The sequence below is a fragment of the Schistocerca gregaria genome, chromosome X (assembly GCF_023897955.1).
Source record: "Schistocerca gregaria isolate iqSchGreg1 chromosome X, iqSchGreg1.2, whole genome shotgun sequence".
NCBI classification, from domain to species: Eukaryota; Metazoa; Arthropoda; class Insecta; order Orthoptera; family Acrididae; genus Schistocerca; species Schistocerca gregaria.
Window position 1 is genome coordinate 806,110,127 of NC_064931.1, and position 25,933 is coordinate 806,136,059.

At 43.2% G+C, this 25,933-nt stretch overlaps 1 protein-coding gene across 1 annotated transcript in view; it reads left to right on the top strand.

The window, feature by feature from the left end:
• Positions 1-11,272, top strand: part of LOC126298602 (cocaine esterase) — a 129,195-nt gene extending 117,923 nt beyond the window's left edge. Inside the window, exons 3-4 of the mRNA XM_049990002.1 lie at positions 8,491-9,003; positions 10,385-11,272. Of these exons, the coding sequence (XP_049845959.1) occupies positions 8,491-9,003; positions 10,385-11,188 (1,317 nt within the window). The 3' untranslated portion in view covers positions 11,189-11,272. The remainder of the gene's footprint in view (positions 1-8,490; positions 9,004-10,384) is intronic.
• Positions 11,273-25,933: the final 14,661 nt, after the last annotated feature.

Consider the following 25,933-nt stretch of genomic DNA (forward strand, 5'->3'; position numbering starts at 1 on the left):
GATAGCGGAAGTGATGAACGTAAAATATTTGAAACTCCAACCGTCTGGAGATACATCATGATGAAACCATAGTTCCTTCCTCTTCTTAACCATCTCTTATATCACCATAACACCCTCAAATGTTTCAGAAAACTGGTATGCAGCAAAAAGGAGTGCTTACCTCTTCAGCATGCACTCATATAGAGAGATAAAGTATACATAGATGGATGCCATGCATAGGATTGGTACAGAACAGTCTACGCAGAATGGCAGTCATAGTATTGGAATGAGAATACCAGTCTATATCACTAGCGTTAGTCGGTGTGCAAGTTTAGAACATGTGTTATGCTCTTTCTGAAATCAAAATATCGGAATGTATTGATTTTGCGGAACTCAGCTCGCTCTGTTCCATCACGAGGTGTCGCATGTAGCGGATGTAGCGCCCTCCTCCTTCTCGTCAGTTCCAAATTAATTCGAAGATAACATTGGCAGGAGGGCTGGCCAAACACTGAGGATCTGTTACACGAGACCGTCAAGTGTTTTTCTCAGGATCTTCAGCGTATAGGTTTAACAAAGGCGCTTCGAAATAGAGGACAGATATGCAGCTAATACATTTCAAATTTTTACATCGTTGGAGGTTACAAAATAATGAACAGAGAGCTCGATGCACATTGTAGCTCGCTGTCTAATGTAAAAATGACATTTTTTCTGATAAGCATAAAAGACACTGTTATGTATTGACATTTCATGTATCTGAAATGCATGTAATACCCACTTGCATGACAATTGTTTTACAAGACTTCCACAGATACTAATTCTGAAGATGAGGATAGCTCTCAAACTATATCAATTTGTCCATCAAACTGATAGTAATCGGGTGTATTTGTTCTCGTGCTTTATTATTATAGAGATGGTGCTTTTTAATAGCTGGTCACGTATAAGAGCTAGCTTGACTTAAGATGCGACTGTTCGACTGAAAGTTTCCATCACGCAATAGCTTATAAATTAGAGCTTTTGGAGCTTAGTGTTTGAACCAAAAGAGTTATTACTTTTCCTCAGTTTGTTTTTCCTAAATAGAAAGTACTTTCTGTAACTTTCACGATAAAATATCGGAAGTTTTTGATGTGTTATCGATCTTACGCATGGTAGACATGTACAAGAGATGTATGTTGGGTTAATACACGTACGATGGAGGCGGGGCGGGGGTGGTAGGAGGCGCTAGTATGTGGAGACAGCTTTAGGATACACCCTCGAAAGCAGTGTGTTTGACGAGTGGTAGTGTGGTGTAGGGCATACAGCAACACCACGTTTTGCATGTCTTACAAAAAATCGATGTTTTCTTTGGTTTATGAGGTTCTTATTTTATCACCTTATAGTTTTTCGCTATAGCGTGTTGAAGAGAGACCTGCTGGGTAAATGTATGTCCGAGGCTGGAGGCAGGCGCTGTAGGATAACACCCTCTAAAATAAATAAATTTACCACTTCACCTACTCAAAGACCGGTACCAGTTGATGAAGGCACAATGCTGCATGCCAACCAGTTTCGAACGCCCTGTGTGAACTAGCTCAGTTGAACCCTATACATCAAGGTAGCCCCCTGGAGCAAATAGTGGAAGGACCGGCATGAGTTGTGTAAGGCTTCCATAGATTATCACCGTCAATAATAACTCGGCACGTTGTGATTCTTTCTCGTGCAAGCACATACGAGGGTCGGTCAAAAAGCAATGCCTCCCATTTTTTTCTAGTTAAAAAAATTAAGTTAAGTGAACAATTTGAATTTGGCACCATTCCTCAAACCTTCTTCTGCAATCCACTGCAGTAGTAACTTTCTGTGTCAACAGGTGGCAGCACAGCAGAAGTTTGTAAGATGGCCGACATCGATGTTCGTTTGAGACAGCGTTGTGTGATTGAATTCTTGAATGCAGAAGGTGAAACGCCCATACGCATTCATGAAAGACTGAAGAAGGTGTATGGTGTTGTGACAGTGGATGTCAGCACTGTTAGACGATGGGTTCGTCGTTGTAAGGAAGCTGAAGGGCAAACACCGTTGACTGACGAAAAGCGGAGCGGCAGGCCGGTGAGTGCAGTGACTCCACACAACATTCAGCAAGTTGATGACATCATTCGTGGTGACCGTCGGGTGACTGCAGATGAAGTGTGTCGCATTATTTCTCTTAGTAAAGGCAGTGTGATCACGATTATTAAACAATTGGGGTACTCAAAAGTTTGTGCACGGTGGGTTCCAAGAATGTTAACCGATCAGAATAAAGAGGCAAGGAAAACAATAGCCTCCCAACACTTGCAGCGCTTCCGTTTGGAGGGAGATGAGTTTCTGAAAAAAATTGTGACCGGGGACGAAACATGGGTGCATTTTTTTGAACCCGAATCAAAGAGGCAGTCAATGGAGTGGCGTCACACAAGCCTGCCGAGGAAGAAAAAATTCAAAACTGTGCGATCGGCAGGGAAAGTTATGGCAACAGTTTTCTGGGATACAGAGGGTGTGATTCTGGTTGATTTTTTGGAGCAGGGATGCACAATAAATTCTGTTCAATACGTCACAACCCTCAAAAAACTTAAAGCATGTCTTCAGCGAGTTCGCCCAACAAAATCAATGGCAGATGTTCTTCTTTTGCATGACAATGCAAGACCACACACCAGTCGTCACACCTCTGACGAGATTGTCAAAATTGGATGGGAAGTTTTGCCTCATCCCCCATACAGCCCTGATCTGGCACCATCAGACTTCCATCTGTTCGGGCCACTAAAAGAAGCTCATCGTGGGATTCATTTTGAAGATGAGGAGGCCGTCAAAACATCCGTGCGTCAATGGCTTAGGAAGCAGAGCTGTGATTTTTACCGTGCTGGGATACATGCCCTTGTTCAAAGATGGACCAAAACTGTAGAGATGGGCGGAGATTACATTGAAAAATGACAAAATGATCCTCAATGTTGTGGTTTTCAACCTATGTAATTGCATTTAAATTTCCTGACAATTAAACATAGAAAAAAAATAGGAGGCATTACTTTTTGACTGACCCTCGTACATGCCCGAGAACCGCCACAGTTGTAGGCCTGGCAGAGGCTGTGTAACACTTTCCCTCCAATTTCGAATGGTATTGTGGACTGGGGCACACAGCAAGGTAAACATATACTCTCACACGTGGGATGACAGGGGCGGCTGAAATTGGGAGTGGGAGGGAGGGTCGTGGACTGTGGGTGCATTGTAGGACAATAGAGCAAAAAAAAAAAATTAAATAAATACCGTGCATCCTTGCTCTGAAGTAGGTTAGAACAGACTGAGCCTTTTTCTTGTCAGTTGAGAAGAGGGTGATGGGGGAACTGGAGGGGGGAGGGAATCACCTTGGCGTACAGGTCTCAGGTGCAGGTGTTCAAATGGTTGATTCAAATGGCTCGGAGCACTATGGGACTTGACTGCTGAGGTCATCAGTCCCCTAGAACTTAGAACTACTTAAACCTAACTAACATAAGAACACCACACACATCCATTCCCGAGGCAGGATTCGAACCTGCGACCGTAGCGGTTGTGCGGTTCTAAACTGTAGCGCCTAGAACTGCTCGGTCACTTCGGCCGGCGCAGGTGTTACAACAGGAAGTAACAACTTGAGAGAGGTCATACATGGTTTCCCTAATATCGAATATCAAAGGATACTCATTTCTGTGGCCGCTGGAATGTGAGCTCAAAGGGAGCCGCCGCCCTGCGGTAGCTGGCTGAATGAGCGGCGGCACTTGTGGTGTCCTCTAGGCGGCTTAATACTGAACTGACCAGTATGCCAGTCGGCAGCACCAGTAGCGGACAGTCAGTGCTTATGCTCGGTGGTTCATGGACTATGGATAGCACATGGAGGAGGGTTCTTGTGTTCTCAAACGTCGGTACATAGACGGTCTTGGATTTGTTTAGTGCTATGATCTCTTTGTGTGAGATATTTAATTACTTGATTTGCAAAATGTATATATGGTTCTCAGACGTTGAAAATATGCTTGATGACAAAGAGGAATCCTCATAAAATGGTGGTGAGTGTTTAAAGCGATCTATTTGACTCCTGTAAATTGTTTGACAATTAATTTGATTTGGTAGAGAAAATTGACTATTTCCCACCAAGAATAAGCGCTTCCTTCCTCTTCAAAATTTTTTTTGTGTAGTTTTTTTCGTAATGTACCGTTACGATCAAGACATTACAAACCGTTTTTCGAGAAATAGGCGACTTGTTGGATTGTGTGATTAGGGCAGTTTCAGTGATGTTTTTCTCGCGATATCTTGTTTCGTTGTATGACCATTTCTCCGATGTTTTTCGTGGACTGACTGCTCATTTCTGTAAACACACACAGCTACAGCACTGGCAATAGACCACATGAGATGTGAAATGCATCGTCAACCCATATTGCTGCATCACCATTATTTGCTGAAAAGTATTGCCCCTGCACTTGTCGTTTACCACCTCCTTCCATTCCTCATGTAGGAAGCTATGGACACAATCCTCAGCTGTATGCTTATGCGTAACACACATATTAAACTCCTATCTGTCCAACACAACATCCAGTGAATTGAGCACATTTCCTGCCAAAAATAAAGACAGCACCTTCCTCTCCAGCCTTTCTCCTGCCAGTTCACAGATGGATGAAGGGGGCAGGGTCAGACATCCTGTCCTTCACAAACCGATAAAACAGAGAATATATTAATGGAAGTTTGTAAATAAACAGTATATTCTCAGCAACATAATTGTTATTCATTTGAATGTCATGTCGTGAGATTCTTCCTCTCTAGCAGCTCAGCACAGACTGAATCTTTTCCCCACCATTTTACAAGTGAGGGGAGGGGATTGGTTGTTGGTAAGTTGTGGATGGTGATGGGAGAGGTGAAGGGAGGGTTGGATCATTTTGCAGGAGGTAAAGGTGGCTCAGAACTAAACTCTGGAGGGGAGGGCCGTGAAATGCTCTTTTCCTGAGCAGTGGGGAAGGGGAAGGGGGAAGAGAAGGAGGGGGAGATTGGTGGCTTCTCAGTAAGATGAATTGTCTCCAGAAGTCGTAATCAATTACAAACAGTAGGCATCTGTAAGGTGTGAAAATCAATTAGCATAACAATATATTATTGGAGGAGGGGGATGATTTGCCACTGAAGGTATGCAACCTGCATAAACGAAGTGCTCCTAATGTTCAAATGTGTGTGAATTCCTAAGGGACCAAACTGCTGAGGTCATTGGTCCCTAGACTAACACACTACTTAAACTAACTTATGCTAAGAACAACACACACACACCCATGCCCGAGGGAGGACTCGAACCTCCGGCGAGAGGGACCGCGCAATCAGTGATATGGCACCTCTAACTGCGCGGCCACTCAGTGTGGCCAAAGTGCTTCAACCCACTACTGATGACACCAACCATTCTGTTGTTGACAACATGCCTACTGTGGCAAAGCAAAAGGAGGACATGATGGGCTTCAGCATAGAAATGACAAAGTATATAAGAGATTTAAAAAGTTTGAGCTTATGGAGTTCACATCTCTACAAAATCCGAAGTTCCACATATATGAAATCGACAAGCTTGCAAAACGATATAAGCATATAGTCATCAGGTTGCAATCTTATAACCACCACTTCACCCAAATATATGGCTACATTGTCATAAACATTTAAAAAATTATGCTGCTTGCAGTTGAGACACTCAGCAGCGAATCTGTTATGAAAGTCAACTCTGAAGTTTGGAAGAAAGCCATCAATTAAACACAGGAAGTCATGGATAAAGCAAACCGGAATGAATTTATTTTTAACAAAAAAAATGTTACAGGAAATGATACGCATGCATGTCCGAAGAAACATTGCATCGTAATTTGGAATAACGCAGGCACTGCAGTATCGTATTTATCCGCCGACACTGGGAAACCGACTTTCAAATAAAATGACTCCCCTGTACAGGGATATATATAATGGATGTACGAGTAAAGTTTATAGACACATGGTAGATGACATATGGAAGTTTGTGTATGGACGTGAGTCTTCTTTCGATAGCCTAATGGTAAAGTGACCGCTCGCTATAAGTGGGAAATCCGGTTTCGAGTCCCGGTCCCACACAAAATTTCATTGTCGTCATTCCATTATACAACTCACGGTTGTCCATATTCGCAACTGTGAATACATGTCATGTAACTCATAGATGTTGTCTGATGCCAAAATGTGTTATCTACATCTACATACATACTTCACAATCCACCATACGGTGCGTGGTGGAGGGTACCTCGTACCACAACTAGCATCTTCTCTCCCAGTTCCACTCCGAAACAGAACGAGGGAAAAATGACTGCCTATATTCCTCTGTATGAGCCCTAATCTCTCTTATCTTATCTTTGTGGTCTTTCCGCGAAATGTAAGTTGGCGGCAGTAAAATTGTACTGCAGTAAGCCTGAAATGTCCTCCCTCAATCCGACCTGATAGGGATTCCAAACGCTCGAGCAGTACTCAAGAATAGGTCGTATTAGTGTTTTATAAACTGTCTCCTTTACAGATGAATCACATCTTCCCATAATTCTACCAATGAACCGAAGACGACTATCCATCTTCCCCACAACTGCCATTACATGCTTGTCCCACGTAATATCGCTGTGCAATGTTACGCCCAAATATTTAATCAACGTGACTGTGTAAAGCGCTACACTACTAATGAAGTATTCAAACCTTACGGGATTCTTTTTCCTATTCACCTGCATTAATTTACATTTATCTATATTTAGAGTTAGCTGCCATTCTTTACACCAATCACAAATCCTGTCCAAGTCATCTTGTATCCTCCTGCAGTCACTCAACAACGACACCTTCCCGTACACCACAGCATCATCAGCAAACAGCCGCACATTGCTATCCACTCTATCCAGAAGATCATTTATGTAGATAGAAAACAACAGTGGACCTACCACACTTCCCTGGGGCACTCCAGATGATACCCTCACCTCCGATGAACACTCACCATCGAGGACAACGTACTGGGATCGATACTTTTATTGTTCTTACTGCTGAAGGCCTTCCAGGCTCCTCACCTTTATATGTATGTAATCACCTCTGAACAATCAAAACTGCAGTTTGATGAGTCATACAAGCATCTTACAGAGCGAGATTGTTCAATGGTAAGACACTACACTCTAATTATGGAGAACATCCAGACTTACATTTTCCGTGATTTACCCAAATCGCTTGACACAGGGGTTCCGAAACTTTTCCTCTGGCGGAACACCCTGAGAATTCTGGTACGCTGACGGGATACCTTGTTTATTTTGAAGGTTACTAAAAATTTTATTTTATTTAGTGATTACTGCAGTTTTAAATCGTAAGTAATGACACAGAACTCGAAATAAAATTTTAAAAATAATTAGTATCGTCAAAATGTCAGAAACACCGCCATGTTGTTGATAGCACCTATTCACTTCCCGTTGAACACCAGTGTTCTGTGGAACACAGTTTGGAAAACCCTGGCTTAAGGCAAATGTCGGTGTCATTCCTTTGCAAGGGGACGACTTACTTCATTCCCAATCCTCCCCCAGTCCCCGTTGTTATTCGGCTCTGATGATCTCGTCGTCGGCGTAACGTTAATCCCTAATCTTCCTTTCTCGTATGTACATTATACAGATTCAAATATCTATTTCCTAAGTCACAATAATATTAAAACTGAATCTGAAATTCTTACTGACATCTCATTGCCAGTTATGTATTGTGACTTTTTAGGAGTTTAGGCTACAGTAACGAAGAACTAACAGTTTATGACCAACCGTATAACTGAAACTACAACAACAACAACGCTCCGTCTTTAGGCCACAAGTGGCCTACCGAGACCATCCGACCGCCGTGTCATCCTCAGTGGAGGTTGCGGATAGGAGGGGCTTGGTGTCAGCATACCGCTCTCCCGGTCGTTGATGGTATTCTTACCCGAAGCCGCTTCTATTCGGTCGAGTAGCTCCTCAATTAGCATCACAAGGCTGAGTGCACCCCGAAAAATGGCAACAGCGCATGGCGGCCTGGATGGTCATCCATCCAAGTGCCGACCACGCCCGATGGCGCTTAACTTTGGTGATCTCACGGGTACCGGTGTATCCACTGCGGCAAGGCCGTTGCCATATAACTGAAACTGAATATGTTAAAAATAAGTGCTTGCTGTCTGAAGAAAGTTCATAAACACACAAGATACAGTAGTTCCAGCCTTTGATGCTATTTCTAAAACGTTTTGTAGCAGTTTGTAAGATTTAATAAACCTAAGGGTATACTGCTTAAAAATACTTATTATTAATTTTGCGCTTCCCAGTCAACAAATTAACTTCAAATTACCGATAACTAATAGCCTCACGTCTTATGAAGTACACTTTGATTTAATTTTTGAAATAATGTAGCTCGCCACCACCACATCTCCCCTGTTTTATGTAATACTTGTTTCTTACATAAGATGATACTGGAGCGAAATTTTTTGCTTATACACTCTATATCCATGTCTAATTAGGTAATTTCTTCCTACAGGTGATAATTGTAACTGCAGCGTATCGTCTGAACATCTTCGGCTTCTTGGCACTCGGCAACGGACTGTCACCAGGGAATTATGGTCTTCACGATCAAGTTGCAGCCCTCGACTGGGTGAAAGGAAAAATATCGGCATTTGGTGGATCTGCAAGCGATGTGTGCATCTTTGGCCACGGTGCTGGAGGAATAAGCGTAGGACTTCACACAATCTCTCCACTGTCTTCTGGGAAATTCGCACGTGCAATTGCTATGAGTGGAAATGCCTTAGTGCCGACGGCGGTAACAAGGAGTAAAACACAGGAGGTCCTGGAATCTCTGGCAGAGAGATTCGCCTGCCGGTCTGCTTCCCATTCAGACCTACTGCCGTGCTTAAGAAATGCCCCGACGTCACCACTTGCTGCACATGCCAGTTTGTTTCAGTGGGGGCCAGTGGTCGATGCAGATGCAAATGCAAGTACAGCCTTCTTGCCAAAGGAACCAAAGGAACTTCTTGAAGATGGACAATTTAAACAGGTATTTACATATTTCCGCGAAAGATTGTAAATTTAAAATCAAGATTTCCATATATCGTGATAAAGATTATAATTTCAGACTTTTATCATATTCTGAAACAAAAAACACATGAATCGTAAAACTAAATGTTAAATATAACATCAGACCTCCAACGCACACACTCTCAAGTGTTATCCACTGCCAGTAATATTCAAATCGTATACTGTCATATGACGAGGACCATTTGAGAGGTTAGTTCCATAACACAGAAATATTGGTAGCCTGTCACTTTAAAGTGAGATCTTTCTCGTGGAGAGTTATACAATTTATAACAGACCTTTCAAACATTTTCATTTTGCAATTGTGGGTTTCAGGGTGAATTATGACGTCATCAGAAAAAATACAAATGCAGAATCTTCAGGAGGCGGGTTTATCGCTATCATTTACTTGTGGTGCCAGCACAACGCTCATGACTGGTTATCCTGTCCTCCTGCCCCCCCTCCCCTCCTCTCTCTCTCTCTCTCTCTCTCTCTCTCTCTAACACACACACACACACACACACACACACACACACACACACACACACACACACACAACCAGAGATAAAGAGGGAGAAACAGAGAGAGAGAAGGAATAACAACACATACTTTTCAATGAACTAAAAGAAATAGCTCATTAAAGCAGATAGTTTTTCTGTTGAATATCGTTGGACTCGCACAAATTCCTGTGGAAGTTTACTTCCCTCAACAACTCTCACTAGATTAGAGTCCGATTTTCCTGTGCAAGGTTCGATATCTTATAAAAGTATGTTTTTATCTCGATGACCTCCAAGTGTGCCCCCTAAGCACAGGATTAAGTCTGGTTAAACAGCATTGAAGATTAGCAAGATCCTGATGAAAATGAAAAACTTTTAAGTAAGATATGTTTTTATGTGTCTAGGATCAAACCATTCAACTGGGCCTCATACTTCTACCACAGTATTTAGTATCAGTACCTTCTACCGATAGTATGGATGTAAATCTCATATCCAATTATACAATGACTTAAATACTACCAGTTGTGCATCTCAGAACATAGGTCTGTCTGATACATTCTAACATTGATACTGCTGAGAATTTTTGGTAGTCATATAATGGTTTCACTTCTGTTATGATACTATGGCACACAGTATTCTGAAGCTAATATAATTATGTTACTGTCAGTGATTTCCTTAGAGACACTGTTATATAAATCACTTCATTATAATTTATGAGATGAAGTAATGCTATAATGAACTAAGTGACACACGTCTGAAATTGAAGAAATCATACTATTTTGCACATCATCATAAATGTAGAAACTTTAGTAATAATGACTTATGAATTCACAAATGATATGCTAAAGTGTACAATAACCTTTTCAGGTTGACTTTATGACTGGATACACCAACATGGAAGATGCACTGCTTCATTCAGATATTGAAGAAATGGATAAGGGTTTAACTCAAGAACGGTTTTATTCATTCCTATCAGATATGGTTCAGCAGGAATCAAGTGAAAGTAACAACAATGAGACCTGTGTAATAAATGACCAATACATAATTGAGTCTGTTTCATTTTTTTACAGACCATATCCACAAACCTCAGACACAACACTTCTAAGAGATCGATACATGGATTTAATGACTGAAAGAAACTATGGAGCAGGTGCATATTTACAAGCATTAAAACTCAGCAAAGTAGGATCAACATATTTCTACAGATTTGATTATAAACCAAAACACAGTTTGGTGCCAATTAAAGAGTGGGTTAAGGTACCACACAGATTTGATCTTCCTTTCGTATGGGGAATGCCATACTGGCCCAACCTTGCATCTTCAATAGTGTGGTATGGTGGTGATCGTAAAATATCTGATGTAGTAATGAACCTCTGGACAAATTTTGCAAAGAATTCTAATCCTATACAAAATACGCTCAACATTAAGTGGGAAGCTTTTACTGAAGAAAAACCTGGTGTGATGATTCTCGATCGTTTCTTTAACATGAGTGATGGAACGAACATTGACTACAAAGGTTTTGAATTCTGGAATAATTATTATCCTGTAGTAGTGCAGGCTGCTACACAGTGCTGTATCTTCAACAACACTGCAACTAAGTTTCATGAAAATATCATTCCAAATAAAATTAAACTTCTACTAGTTGGGATATCATATTTAGTCATGAGATAAAACATACAAAAATATGAAATGTAAGATGTATGTATCAAGTGAATAATTTCTCAAAAATAAAGAAAGAATTGTGTTAATAAGAAATAAGTGTATTGTTATCTGTACAATTAACCCTAGCTGGAAATGTTTTGCTCAGCTATCCCTGGAATTATAAATTTCAATTATTTTTATCCATTATGACCAAACTGTGTGCTAAAATGAGACTTCACTCTAGGCACCTTAGTTTTCTGAGCAGTTCCCATCATACTGAACCATGTGCACCTCACAGACTGACTCAAACTTTCACTTTAGTTTCGAAAAGTGCCAGAATTTGAGTTCCAATGCAGCACAGTTACACAATCTGAAATACTTTCAAACAGTAAACACAGTGTATTCCAAACCAAGAATAATGTAATTTCGTCTTACTTCTTCAGTAATGTCCTACCTGAACGTAAAATATATAAATTTATGCCGGACCAAAGTCGCAAACAAATAATAAAATTTAACATAATATACAGCAGTATGTCTAGAATCAAAGCAGACTTTATGTCGTTCCAGCATTGTCCTATCCTGTTTATGCTTATATGTTGTTGAACAGAGAGTGCAAGTTATTTTAAACTGTACCTATAGGGTATAACTACAAATTAAATTAACTGTGAAAGTCTGCTCTGGCACTATGCACATAATGTGAATTAATTTTTCTGACCCGCAGTTTTGATTAATATTTGAAAAGAATGGCCATTGAAGATATACTATGGTGAATATGATTAAACTTTCACTACCTAGCCAGTGTAGGCGGAAGACTATTTACCGAATGGGTACCCAACTCTATAGGAATGGTGTTCAGATTGTGCATGCAGGATTTGCATTGTTAGTAGTGTTAGTGTCATGACTTGCCGTTAGGCGATATTACTGGTACGGCGACGAAGGTTTGAAACACAAGTATCAAAGTGAATTAGGCTACAGTCACAGTCAACATGGGTCTGCACAGGGTGAGCAGGGCTTTAGTCGTAAAGCCGTTTTATCAAGATAAGAACAATAGTACTGCTCCTTTTCGCGAGTATCGATTCATTAAGGGAATACGGCGACAGCTGAACACCCCATGGTCCACCGTTCGAAAAGCGCTGCCAACAGTTGTCAAATGGTATCTCTAGCGCACTAGGCTATCCTGGATGCAAATCGCCGTCACACTGAGCAACGATCGTGACCTTGAACTTAAACATGGTGCACAAGAAACAAATGTTTTGCTTTCATGTGGAAAATAAAATATGTTTCTTTCGATGGTTTATTCGCTATTTCTCATCTCTATGTCCTTATAAATGTTTCAACAAAGTTTCACGGTCCTTCGATTATTAGTTTTTCATGGGAGCCCTCTAAAGCAGCGATGGTTAAATTATAACCACTCTGTATGTTCTGACACATACCGTACGTACTGGGGTAGACAGACAAATGGAAACACCGGAAACATAACCCATTACCATGCCTAAAAGATACAGGAAACCAGTTGGCATTCCAATCTCGTTCCAGTCCTCTAGGAATGTATGGCATGTCAGTCCTATATGGTTTTCAAGGGGATCTTACGCCATTCTTCCTGCAAAATAATGGCAATCTCAGGAATGACGATGAAGGTAGTAGCGATCTTGCACCCTTCTCTCCAAAGCAGTCCACAAAGGCTCAATAATATTGAGATATGGTGATTGTTGGGGCCATGGCAGCTGCGACAAAAGAGATGTGTGTAAAAAGGGAAGCAGTCGTCTTGGAACACAGAATGACCATTCGAAAACACACATTGTACCATGAGATGGACCAGGTCATCCAAAATAGTCACATAATCCTTGGCAGCAATGAGAACTTGAAGAGTAACTACGTGACCCATGGAATACCACGATACGGCTGCAAAAATCATTACCGAATTCCCGACATGTTTCACTCTTGGGAAGTAAATCTGGGGCAGAAGGTGGAAATAATTTGAAACATGACCGACCTGACGAAATGACATTCTTCATTGCTCCACTGGCCAAGTTTATGACTACAGCACCATGTTTTCCTATTATGTGCAATGGCATCACTGATGAGTAGTTTTGGAATTCCAGCCTGCGCTGCAATTCCCGGCTTATAGGGCTCCCTTCCTGTTGTTTTAGTGCTGATACGCGACATTCAGTTCTGCAGTGAATTTTGCACCTGTCCTGTTGTGTTTTTCGGCACAGTCCTCTTCAATAACCGTCAATAACAATCACTCAATACACACCTTCGTCCGAGTTGTGATTTACCGAATGATGTTTTTTTCTGCTTTCCCTGTATGAAGTATAAATTTTCGGTGCGGTGCCTCTTAAAACATCAAACACTTCGGCTCCCTTCATGAAGCCCCCACCGTAAGAGCATCCCCAATTTACCCACATTCGAATTCAATTAGTTCCACCAATATGTATTCAAAACTACGCAGAACACTGTTCTGATCACGACTTACCGTTGCAACCTGCAGGTTTGGCTAGCATCTACATTTATGTTGAAGCATTCGTTTCCCCTCTACATTTCCATATTTTTCCCCAACCCCTGTGTTTCAACTTCAGAGCTGTCAGTTGATGTAGTACCACGCAATGAGACGCAAACCAATCTCCACGGGGTGATATTTTTCTCTGGCCTTCCAAAAATGTACATTGCTGCATTCTGCAGTTGCTTCAGGAAAGTACACTACTGGTCATTAAAATTGCTACACCACGAAGAAATGCAGATGATAAACGGGTATTTATTGGACAAATATATTATACTAGAACTGACCTGTGTTTACATTTTCACGCAATTTGGGTGCTTAGATCCTAAGAAATCAGTACCCAGAACAACCACCTCTGTCCGTTATAACGGCCTTGATACGTCTGGACACTGAGTTAAACAGAGCTTGGATGGCGTGTACAGGTACATCTGCCCATGCAGCTTCAACACGATACCACAGTTCATCAAGAGTAGTGACTGGCGTATTGTGACGAGCCAGTTGCTCGGCCACCATTGACCAGACGTTTTCAGTTGGTGAGAGATCTGGAGAATGTGCTGGCCAGGGCAGCAGTCGAACATTTTCTGTATCCAGAAAGGCCCGTACAGGACCTGCAACATACGGTCGTGCATTATCCTGCTGAAATGTAAGGTTTCGCAGGGATCGAATGAAGGGTAGAGCCACGGGTCGTAACACATCTCAAATGTAACGTCCACTGGTCAAAGTGCCGTCAATGTGAACAAGAGGTGACCGAGACGTGTAACCAATGGCACCCCATACCACCACGCCGATGATAACCCAGTATGGCGATGACGAATACACGCTTCCAATGTGCGTTCACTGCGATGTCGTCAAACACGGATGCGACCATCATGATGCTGTAAACAGAACCTGGATTCATCCGAAAAAATGACGTTTTGCCATTCGTGCATCCAGTTTCGTCGTTGAGTACACCATCGCAGGCGCTCCTGTCTATGATGCAGCTTCAAGGGTAACCGCAGCCATGGTCTCCAAGCTGATAGTGCATGCTGCTGCAAACGTCGTCGAACTGTTCGTGCAGATGGTTGTTGTCATGCAAACGTCTCCATCTTTTGACTCATGGATCGAGACGTGGCTGCATGATCCGTTACCGTCATGCGGATAAGATGCCTGTCATCTGGACTGCTAGTGATACGAGGTCGTTGTTCAGAGTCGGCCTTAAAGGACGGCCATAAGCCCTGATAGGCTGGCCGCACAGGTGTGGCGACTGCAGCGCCAAAATTGCAGCAGTGCTGTCTAACGGCCGTTTTCGATGTCCATACCATCCAGCGGGTCTTCAAAGGGCAGAGGTTGCCCTACTTCCAGCTCTATGGCTTCATCACTGGAAACCACCGCTGGGGAGCGAGAAACTAAGTTTTACCATGTCAGGCATGGGAGCAGCAAAGGTGGGCATTCCAAGACTTATCAAGACAGTGGCAGTGGGACAGTTGGTCGGTGCAGATGGAGCTGGTTGGTGTGCCAGCACTCCAAATCCCTTGAAGTATTCCCCATCATAAGGTGCTGCCTGTGGGCGGCGACTACCGTAGCTGAAACCCATAAGGATTCTGCTACACATGAATGAGACTACACAGCTGCAGCCAACAGAAAATGAATGGCAGGCTGGGTCTGCAGTTCTGCCAGCTGAGGGGCCAGGAGGTGAAGAAGAGTATGTGGCTGCCATCTCTGCTGAGCTATGGTCATGGACAGGTGTGGACTGGTAGGTGCTGACAAACAGTGAGTGCAGCCATGGTGGGGGAAGTATCCACTGCTTTCAACATTGGTTGCTTAAGCATACAGTCCATGTGCTCTGCTTCGCCATTGAAGGAGGGGTGAAATGGCAAACTAAATGGGTGCTTGATGCCAGCGGAGATGCAAAATTGTGCGAAAGCCACCATTAAGAATTGTGGCCCATTATATGAAACGATGGTGTGGGGAAGCCTTCAGTGGTGTGAATAAGGATGAGAGCAGTGACAGTGGCGTCAGCGGTGGTGGACTCCATGCTGATCAAGTATTAGTAGTTCGAATAAGTGTCCGTGACAAAGACCCACATAGATCCCAGAAAGGGACCAGCAAAGTCCAGATGAATGTGATCCTACGGGTGATGGAGGGTAGGCGAGGTGGTGAAAGGCTGGGGCGGAGCTGCTTGCTGCTGGCTAAAAGCACAACAGTTGCACACCATGACCTCCACATCTTTGTTCAGTCCTGGCGAGTAGACATGGCACCTCGCAAGGATCTTCATCCATGAGATAACCCAATGCCCACTATGAAGGAGGTACAGAACATGGGTTCGCAGAATATATGGGACGACGACATGGTGAGTGTTTGCCTCTGCATCAAGCAAGAGAACATCAGCGACGGCAGATGAACGATGGGAGAGGCCAGATCCAGACTTTGTAATCGGCAGACTTTGAAAAAGAGGTGCGCCACTCATGGAGCAGTTGGTGTGTGACACGCTGCAAGGTGGGGTCGCAGAACGTTTACAGCGATGTAAGTAGCCTAATGAGAAACCCATCGCTCCTCATTCATGTGAAAACAGGCGATTTCCTCTACTTGGTCCCAGAAAGGTAAGTGGAAATTATTAATGGAAAAGATGCTCACCAAAGCTTCTTTCTCGATCTGTGAGTTGTTCCTTTGAGCAGGTGTCAGCGTCTTCGATGCTTAAGCAGTTGGCTGCTCCATACTATCATCGTTCCTTTGCACCAGTACTGCCCCATTGGCATAGGGAAAAGCATCCTTGGCCAAAAGCAATGGACACGATACAGTAAATGGTACAAGGCAGGGTGCTGAACGTAGCAGGTGCTTCAGCTGCGTCAAAGCATATTCACAGGCAGCTGACCATCTGTACTGAACCCCTTCTTTCTCATCTGGTTGAGCACATGCATAATATGGGCTTCCTGTGGAAGGAACTTAGAATAGTAGTTTACCTTTCCCAGAAAAGCCTGCACCTCCTGTAGGTTTTGGGAACGAGGTAGAGGGTTAGTGGCAGAAACGTTGTGGCCAGTGTTGTGGATCGTGTCTTTGTTGAGCAACTGGCCGAGGTATTCCACTTGCTCTTGAAAAAACTGACATTTGTGTAAGTGGTACTTGAGCCACATATCACACAACGTAGTAAAGAGAGTACGAAAGTTGCACAGGTGGTCCTGACATATAGTGCCCATTACAGTTAGGTCGTCTAGATAGTTAGTACAAGCATAAATGGACAAAGTTAACTATTCCAGGCATCTCTGAAAAAATGCAGGAGCAGAAAAGATCCCAAAGGGCAAGTGCCTGTATTCAAATAACCCAAAGGGAATGTTGGTGGCCATAATTTATTACCATCCTCCTACAATGGGATCTGGAAATATGCATCAGCAAGGTCTATCTTTGAACAATGTTCACCTGTAGCAAGCTTCATGAGGAGATCCTCTGCATGCGAGATGGGGACGTCGATCATTGATTTAAAATCTCCATATAGCCAGAGATATCAGCTGAGTTTCTTGACCAACACCAGGGGTGTGCCCCAAGTAGTAGTTTTGACAGGTTCAATTACCCCAGCTGTGTGGGGGCAGTTGAGTTCTTTCCTAACGGCCACCCTAATGTAACACGAAGAGGTCACTCTTGGCAGAAACGGAGCACAGAATCCGGATGTAAGGAGATATGGGCCTGAAAATCCATGGTACATCCTAGACTAGGTTCAAACAGTGACACGAAGGTGGTATAGAGGTCGTCGAGCTTCTGAAATGAAACTGTGTCAAAGGCGACCTGAACCTTGTCAGTGATGGAGAATCCACAAAGTGAGAATGTATCAGGACCAAAAATGTTGTCAGCTGAGTGACTATCAACAACAAATAGTGTTATCAGCCAGACGACCTCTTTTATGTAGCGTTAACTGTAAACTCACCCTGGAGAAGAATCCGACTGTCACCATAGGCGACCGACGTACGGGAGGGTAGTGCCAAGTCTGGGAAATGAAGACAAGCACACATATGGAGACTGATCAAAGAAACAGCAGCTTCTGTGCCCACATGGAAGTGGACATCGTGGGTTACAATCGTCATGGTGATAGACTACTAAGAGGTGGAAGGATCACCACGAGAAACAACTACTTCAAGTTCATGCATGAAGACAAATAATGTGGAGATGCCCACCTCTCCCACAAAGGGTGCACTGAGCCCAGCTACCAAGACATCATACATGCAGATGTGCTGTCAGGCAGTCAGGACACGACAAGAGACACCCCTGCTCACGTCGATCGGACGTGACAGGCTATTCAGAGACCATGGAGACGTCAGAAATTGTGAATCACTACGCAGCCGGTGGGAAAAGGACTTACGAGAATTCCGCCCCTAAGGCTGTGGGTGGACCGCCTCCATCTGAGTTCCAGATGTGATATACTCACTTGTAGCATATGCGATTTCGAAAGAGTATATGATTTTCATATTATCGTCTAAGGAAATGTTGTCCAGTTTGAGGGCTGTAATATCAAGTTCTGGATTTGGAGCCAAGTGGATTATAACATCTTGGATTAGTTAATCTACATATGAAGTTTTGGTAGCTGGGTTTCTACAAGTGAGGTGGCAATGTCACCTCAACCCTTTGCAAATCCGGCGCTCGCGATATGTACGACTGACCAGTCTGCTTGTGGTACTAATGAACCTAGGGACACGTTTTGGTTACATGGATTCATTGTGAATAGTAAATGGACAGCAACGAATACCTTCCTTCGAACGTCAGCGCAACCAGATTCGAGAGAGGAGACAACTTCTTTAACAGGAAAAACCTCTCTGTGGAAGTCCAAACGGAAGAGCGATCGTTGGAGAGCGTCATCCGAAACCTGAAAAGGGATGTAGTGCTGTTTCTATCGCTGCAGATATGTATCCCAGACCTTTTTTACATCTTTAAACTGCGGAAACGTGCATGGGTGCCAATCTGCCTAGGAAGTGACCACTGTTTAGATGGGTTGGGGATCGTAAAACTGTAAGCGATCCAACAAAAGTTGAAATTGTTGTTGGAACTGCTGTTGGCTCAAATGGCTCTGAGCACTATGGGACTTAACATCTGTGGTCATCAGTCGCCTAGAACTTAGAACTACTTAAACCTAACTAACCTAAGGACACCACACACATCCATGCCCGAGGCAGGATTCGAACCTGCGACCGTAGCGGTCACGCGGTTCCAGACAGAAGCGCCTAGAACCGCACGGCCACACCGGCCGGCGAACCGTTGTTGCTGCTGCTGCTAAAAATGCTGCGGGAATTTCTGTAGTGACTATTGATGCATGAAGAGCTGTTGCTGTTGCTGTACAATGAGTTGCACGAGCTTGGTATCCACGGAACGCCGTTAACCTTTCACCTCGTCGCCAGTTATAGTAACCAGAATCGGGTAAGTCCGAGAACGACCTCAGAGCCAGCGATTTCTGTCCGACTGGCCGAGAGCTTCAACAGTGAGTTGCTAGAGAACAACAGGTGGAGAACAAGAGAAGACGACTGACAACAGAAATGGAACGGCAGAATAACAAGTCCAAAGGGCAAACCAAGATCGAATACTAAGACGTAGTGAATTCAGAACCAAGGCAACGATGTGTAGCGAGATCTGTACCGTAATGCAGAGAAATCACAACTAATAAACGGAGCAGCTGTGCTGCTGGCTTTAAAGGTCGGTCACGAGCACTGCCGGAGAGGCATGGCTTAAGAGAGCGCTTGTATCGACGACCACGGCGCCTGCAGCTGCAGCAGTGTCACCTAGCGGCCATCATCGATGTCAATACCGTCTGACAGGTCTCCAAACGCACTGAGCCGGGATACCAGAATATTGGTGGCACGTAAAACTTGTGAACGAATAACGTTATGTACACCTCACTGGATACATACCTGCATAGTCCTCCCTAGTGTTCCCTTAAATCTGTGGGCACACTTTGTTTGACAAACTGAGCTCTAGAATCACCAAATAATCCAGGCGCTCGGTTATCACACTTACAGACAAAACAAACACAAAAAGCACTCGTTCCATTGTGTTTTTTATTATGTATGTCATGGCTGCCGACATTTTCCCCAATCCACTTGGCCACTTCTGCCTATAGCTGTCAGCAGTCAGCAGCTTCTGATTCCAGTTGTAGCAGGGTGTCACGATTGCGGGTGAGATTAGGTACCCTGATAAATTTTGCAATGGCGTTGAGTGTCAATTAGAAGAGTGGTTGGTTCATCAAGCCATGTGGATGTCCAACAGTTAGTTATATAAACAGCAGTTACATATATTCATTTATCTTGCACGAAACCTGCAGCAGTCATAGTATTGTAGTAAGTGCCCCAAGATTCAGGTTGGTTCCGGTCAGGGAAGTGTGCTTAGTTCAGCAAGTGGCCTCATTAACGTCCAGTGCGCAGTGTTACCCTGAAGAGCAGGCAGCAGCTAAGGCAAAGTTACATTGTCAACACACCTGCTGTGCTGTGCAGCATCAGGCCCCAGGTAGATGGATGGAACGTCAGTATGATAGACTCTGCAGAAGTCGGTCACATCTGTTGTCGCAGATGTGAAACTCAGTGCAGCAAGCCCTCGAGCACTCAGAGTTGACCCAAGGACCCCAGCGCAGGACGCAGCGATACTGGCCTGCAGGGTACACCTGCAGTAGTAAAATGTGCCTACGTATGGCAGGCAGCAACTCAGCAGGTTTTTAGGCCCGCACACAAACCATGGACCCCCAGGTAGGCACCATGAAGTCGATGGAAGTCGGTCAAGTGAAAACCCCCCACAGGCTGTCCACCAGTTCAACTCTCAATGACACCAGACCTAGATGCAGCTTGTGTTCCGCAGCTAGCAAAGCTGTTATCTATTAGCAGCAGCTATACAACACATTTGTCCCAATTACCTTCTGTCTGCATCCCTTCTCTAAGGCTTTTTTGCGTCAGAACATGGTGATATTTTCTGCTACCCGGCCACAGGTTTTCAACAGCCAAGTGGAAGAAGCTGTGTTGCAACAGATCCATCTAAAAGCTCTTCTGACGTTCATTGGCCCTAAAGAGGCCATGTGTCCCTTCAGCCAGGCAGACCTGTCGCGCCTAGATTTTGGGCTGTGCTCTGATTACACGAATTGTCCTTTAATAGAAAAAAAACCTCTTTTCTGTTGATACTGGATCGAGAGAAGTTGGTCAAACTTAATATAAGTCCTGCCTGACTGTTTTCTTAGAGTGTCTGCGATTGCAGTTGTTCAGTTGCATTTGCACAAGTTCTTCCAAGTTTCTATTGGATGACATGACGTCGTTTCGAAGTAATCATAGTGTCTAGTAACCTCTTCTATTTTGTTGCATTGGTGTCTTTTAGATGTAATTATCTACTATCGGAATGTTCCACATGACTGGAGAAAGGTACTGGTCACTTCAGTCTTTAAAAAGGATAGTCATTGTGAGAACAAAGGCTGATAGGTACTCATGAAACAACCATATATTACGTAACTATTCCAGACCAACAAGGCGGCATTGACATAGGTAAAAACATTGCTTTGTATACATCCATAAAATCCCACCAATGTGTAATGAACGGGATGTACCATGAAGCTATGGAGTCATATTGAGTCCACTTCAGTATAATATACATCGGTATGGAGTGAAGCAAAGAGCGTATATCCACATACGTCACACGACACTTCACACACCAGCTGTGCTCAACAGAGACTCCTATGGCTACACCAAGGGCAACACGCTTAGCACTCTTGCCACTATAAGTGACCGTTATGCTGCTTCCACCTGAAAGAACTTTCACTCCACACCATAAACTTAGACGAGTCGTATAAATAACTGCCCAGCAATAGCAGTGGACAGTGTCAACTGTACCGTCCGATTGGCCATAATTAACTGCTTTTCAGCACGAAGAACCATCACTCTGTGCCATCCAGACACTTCTGAAACATAGGTGGCTCATAAACAACCGACCAGCTGCCGCAGTCGAGTGTGTCTTATGACTGCCCAGAATATCTCCTTTGCTCCACACACACACAAGTCTGCCATAATCGTATGACCCACCCCACATCTCTGCTTCTGCGATGGTGACAACTTTAGGCACACTTACCATTTAAATTTGTTATAGAAGTATGGAACATATACAGAGGGATCCAAAAAAATGCAACCACTGCTTAAAAGTCCATAACTGGCAAACTAATTGACGAAGTTGCCTCATCTTTGGTAGTGTAACAGTTTGTAGTTCCGGCAATCTTCACACAAGCGTTGTATTGCGTTGTTTTGTTTTGTCAGATGACAGTCGCCAGATAGTCAGTGTTTTGTTCTTAGTTGCACCTAGTTACCCGAGTAAACACGGCTGGCGCAAGGCTTACATTCGATGAAAGGAAGTCAGTTTTGAAGTGATATTTTAAGTACGAAAACATTAATGAGGTTCAACGGCAATGGCGAAATGAGTATCAAACAGAGCCACAGACACGTTTAACGATTCGTCGCATTCGAGATAAATTTGAAGCCGAAGGCTGTGTTAAAGATGTACACAAACAACGATCGGGACGACCTGTAACAGTAACAAGTCCAGCTAACTCCCCTCGTGTGTTACTGCTAGTGAAACTGGAGTCAGTCGCTCAAGTGTTCGGCGAATTTTGAAGACAGCAAAGTGGAAGTGCTACATCCCACGATTGCTACACGCAATGAACGAGGACGACCCAGATCGTAGAATGGATTACTGCGAGTGGTTTACTAACATGGTGCGCAACGATGAAGAGCTTGCAGAGATGATTGTGTGGTTTGATGAGGCACAGTTCAAACTCTATGGTGCAGTAAATCGCCACAATTGCATATACTGGGCAGCTGAAAATCCGAACGTCCATGTATACAAAGCCGTGAATTTGCCAGGAGTAAATGTGTAGTGTGCGCTATCTTACCGGGGCTTGATTGGGCCATTCTTCTTTGACGACACAGTTACCGGTGAGGTGTACCTTCAGAAGCGTTAGACATCCGAAACTTGTATGGAGATGGAAGAGTTTACTTTCAACAAGATGGTGCCCCAGCGCACTACCAAAATCGTGTTAGGACGTATCTCGACGACCAGGAAGATGGATAGGCCGTAGAGGTGCTGTGGAGTATCCACCACGTTCCCCAGACCTAACTCCTCTGGACGGGTAACACTAAAGGATGTCGTTTATCGACAAAAGCCACGCACATTGGATGAACTTCGAGAATCCATCGTACATTCATGTGCAAATATCAAACTGAACACGTTGCAGTCAGTAGTTCGTGCTGCAGTTCGGCGGCATCGTTTGTGTCTGGATGTTAATGGTGACCATTTCGAACACCTGCAATGATATCTTTAAGTTGGACTTTAAGCTACACTTTCACCAAAAATGAGACAATTCCGTCAATTAGTTTGCAAGTTATGGACTTTTAAAAGGTGGATACATTTTTTTGGACCCCTCTGTATTGTGTTTAAATATGCCGACTTTTTGGAGACCAAGCAATTCTTCCAAGACACCAATACTAATACAACAATAATCGGTCATCTTAAACACAGTTCACGCTGTTCGTTCACGAAATACAGAAGGCTGTGGGCAAAGGAGTTGAAGTTGGTGCTGTGTGTCTTCATTTACAAGTGTTTAATCCAGTTTGTTACAGTCAGACAGTAGACAATATGTGTGCATGGAGACTACTGGAGTGCCGGCCGAAGTGGCCGTGCGGTTCTAGGCGCTACAGTCTGGAACCGGGCGACCGCTACGGTCGCAGGTTCGAATCCTGCCTCGGGCATGGATGTGTGTGATGTCCTTAGGTTAGTTAGGTTTAATTAGTTCTACGTTCTAGGCGACTGATGACCTCAGAAATTAAGTCGCATAGTACTCAGAGCCATTGGAACCATTAGAAGACCGGTACGTGATTGGAAACTAACATATGTGTTGCCACAGGCAAGGTCACCTATATGATAGTTTGGTAGTCATAAAAAAGTCCCATTTGCAACACTGTTAAAAACCTGCATGATACCGACTTCAAATAAGTTTCTTGAAAGAAAACACCTCGCTACACAGTTGTACACAACGATATCATGTCATTGGAAAATCGTCACGAAATGCAGGAAGGCTTATAGCAGATCAGCACTTGGTGCGAAGACTAGCAGGTGATTCTCGGAGTAAGTAAAAGTAATTTAAAGCACATCAATAGACAGAAAGAACCAATATTATTTTAATACATGGCTGATGATCAGTAAATGGAATCAGTTACAACAGTCAATCATCTACGAGTATTGGTTCAGAGCTGTTTTATGTGAAATATCCACATAAATCTGGCCTTGCCAAAGGCAGATACCAGACTGTAATTGAATGTAAGAAATTTAACGTAAGAATCCTAAGGAAATTCACCCACGGAGGGTGTCACTTACAACATACAGACTGACCATTTCGTGAGTATTGTCCGATAGTATATCAATATAGATTAATATAAGGGAGAAGAAAAATTCAAAGAATAGATTTGTTTATTCGACATGAGAACATCAAAGAAATGCTCAACAAACTCCAGTAGTAGATGCTTTCAGAACAATGTTGTGCAATGCAGAGGGCCTTTATCGCTAATTTCTAAGAACGCACATTTAATTACAAGTTACAAAGAATGTCACTATATCCAAACTTATATCACATGTGATAATCACAATCGTATAGTTAATATGTTGATATAGAGGGTAAAGACAATCATTCCTTCTGCATAGAAACCCTAAATTAAACACTCAGAAGGGGCAGGGGATTATTCTGGTATGCTATTTATTTTCCCACGTTCCTCTACACACCATATAGTGCAAAGCTAGACCAAACAGTTATTTTGCTATACCGTTTACAGTAGTAACTAATACTTTTCGATACCAGTTATTTTTTAATGGGATAATACCTGTCAGTTAACTGTTCAGTAACTGGATGAAGGAGAACAGACGGCACTGTCGTCCTATTTAATTTCTTAATTCTGAATTTTTGAGTCATATTTGGTAGTTTTGTATTGCAATTTACTAAGAGGTATAAAGGCCTCAGTTGTAACTTTAATCCTCCATATTTAGAGTTCTGTGTCGACTCCATCAGGCCTGGCAGCTCTTCTGTTTTTCGTCTGTCTCTGGATCTCCTGTATCTCATCAAGTATGATGTCACCTCCTTGATGCATACGTTGGCCCCTTTCATTCTCTGAAGTTGTTATTTCTTCCTCCTTGTCATCTTCTTCAGCCCATAGGTCTTGGTAGTGATTTGTCCTAGTCTGTTTATCTATGACATTTATTCTTGGGTCACCTTTTTCTTGTTTGTTAAGTTGTTTCATGAGTTTACAGGCCACCTCTTGTTTACCACGTACGCCATTTTCTGTAGCTGATAACTCTGGCCCACGGCCCTTGATGAACCTTCTTTACCACTGTTTTCGCCAAGTTACGCTTTTCTACGTGTATCGCTCTCGTCTCTTCTGTATTATCAACTAGATTTATGAAGAAATATATTTTTTTCTCTTTAACTGCATTCTCTGTTTCATCATTCCATATTCATAGACCATTTTTAACCCTGCATTTTTTTCTGTTCCCCTACAGCGTCTGTTGCTGTTCTGTTAATCGATGGTTCAAATGGTTCAAATGGCTCTGAGCACTATGGGTCTTAACTTCTGAGGCCATCAGTCCCCTAGAACTTAGAACTACTTCAACCTAAGGACATCACACACATCCATGCCCGAGGCAGGATTCGGACCTGCGACCGTAGCGGTCGCTCGCTTTCAGTCTGTAGCGCCTAGAACCGCTCGGCCACCCAGGCCGGCTGTTAATCGATGACTTGATGTTTTCCCATTACGTGTTAACATTGTTCTGCTTGATTACGTTCTGAACATACTGTGCGAGTCGTTGATGGGACAGATGTTTCATACTGCTTCCTTGTAATAGATATTCTTTAAATACTTTTTCTTTGATGTTGTGTAATGTATGTGTTTGATTCTTCCATTTAGCCAACAAATCTATTTTTGTTGCTCATATGGCATCCACTGTGGATTGTTACATCTTGGATAGGTGATCTCACTTGCTTTATTTTCGCCCAATGTAAAATCGTCGATTAGGGACCGATGGCACCTGATGACCTTTCTTATAACAAATGTGTCCGTAATTTTCATATTACTGAATGTTGCAAAATGCATTATTTCTTGTCCATTACTATTTACTGTGTGCTCTCCATATGTTCCTACAACTCCAGGTATTGGTATGTTTCCAATTCATGCATTCAGCTCCCCACTTATTATAAAGTGTTTGTATTTACTTTTGTCTACTTGATTTTGTAAATCTTGAAAAAAGCAACTCTATCT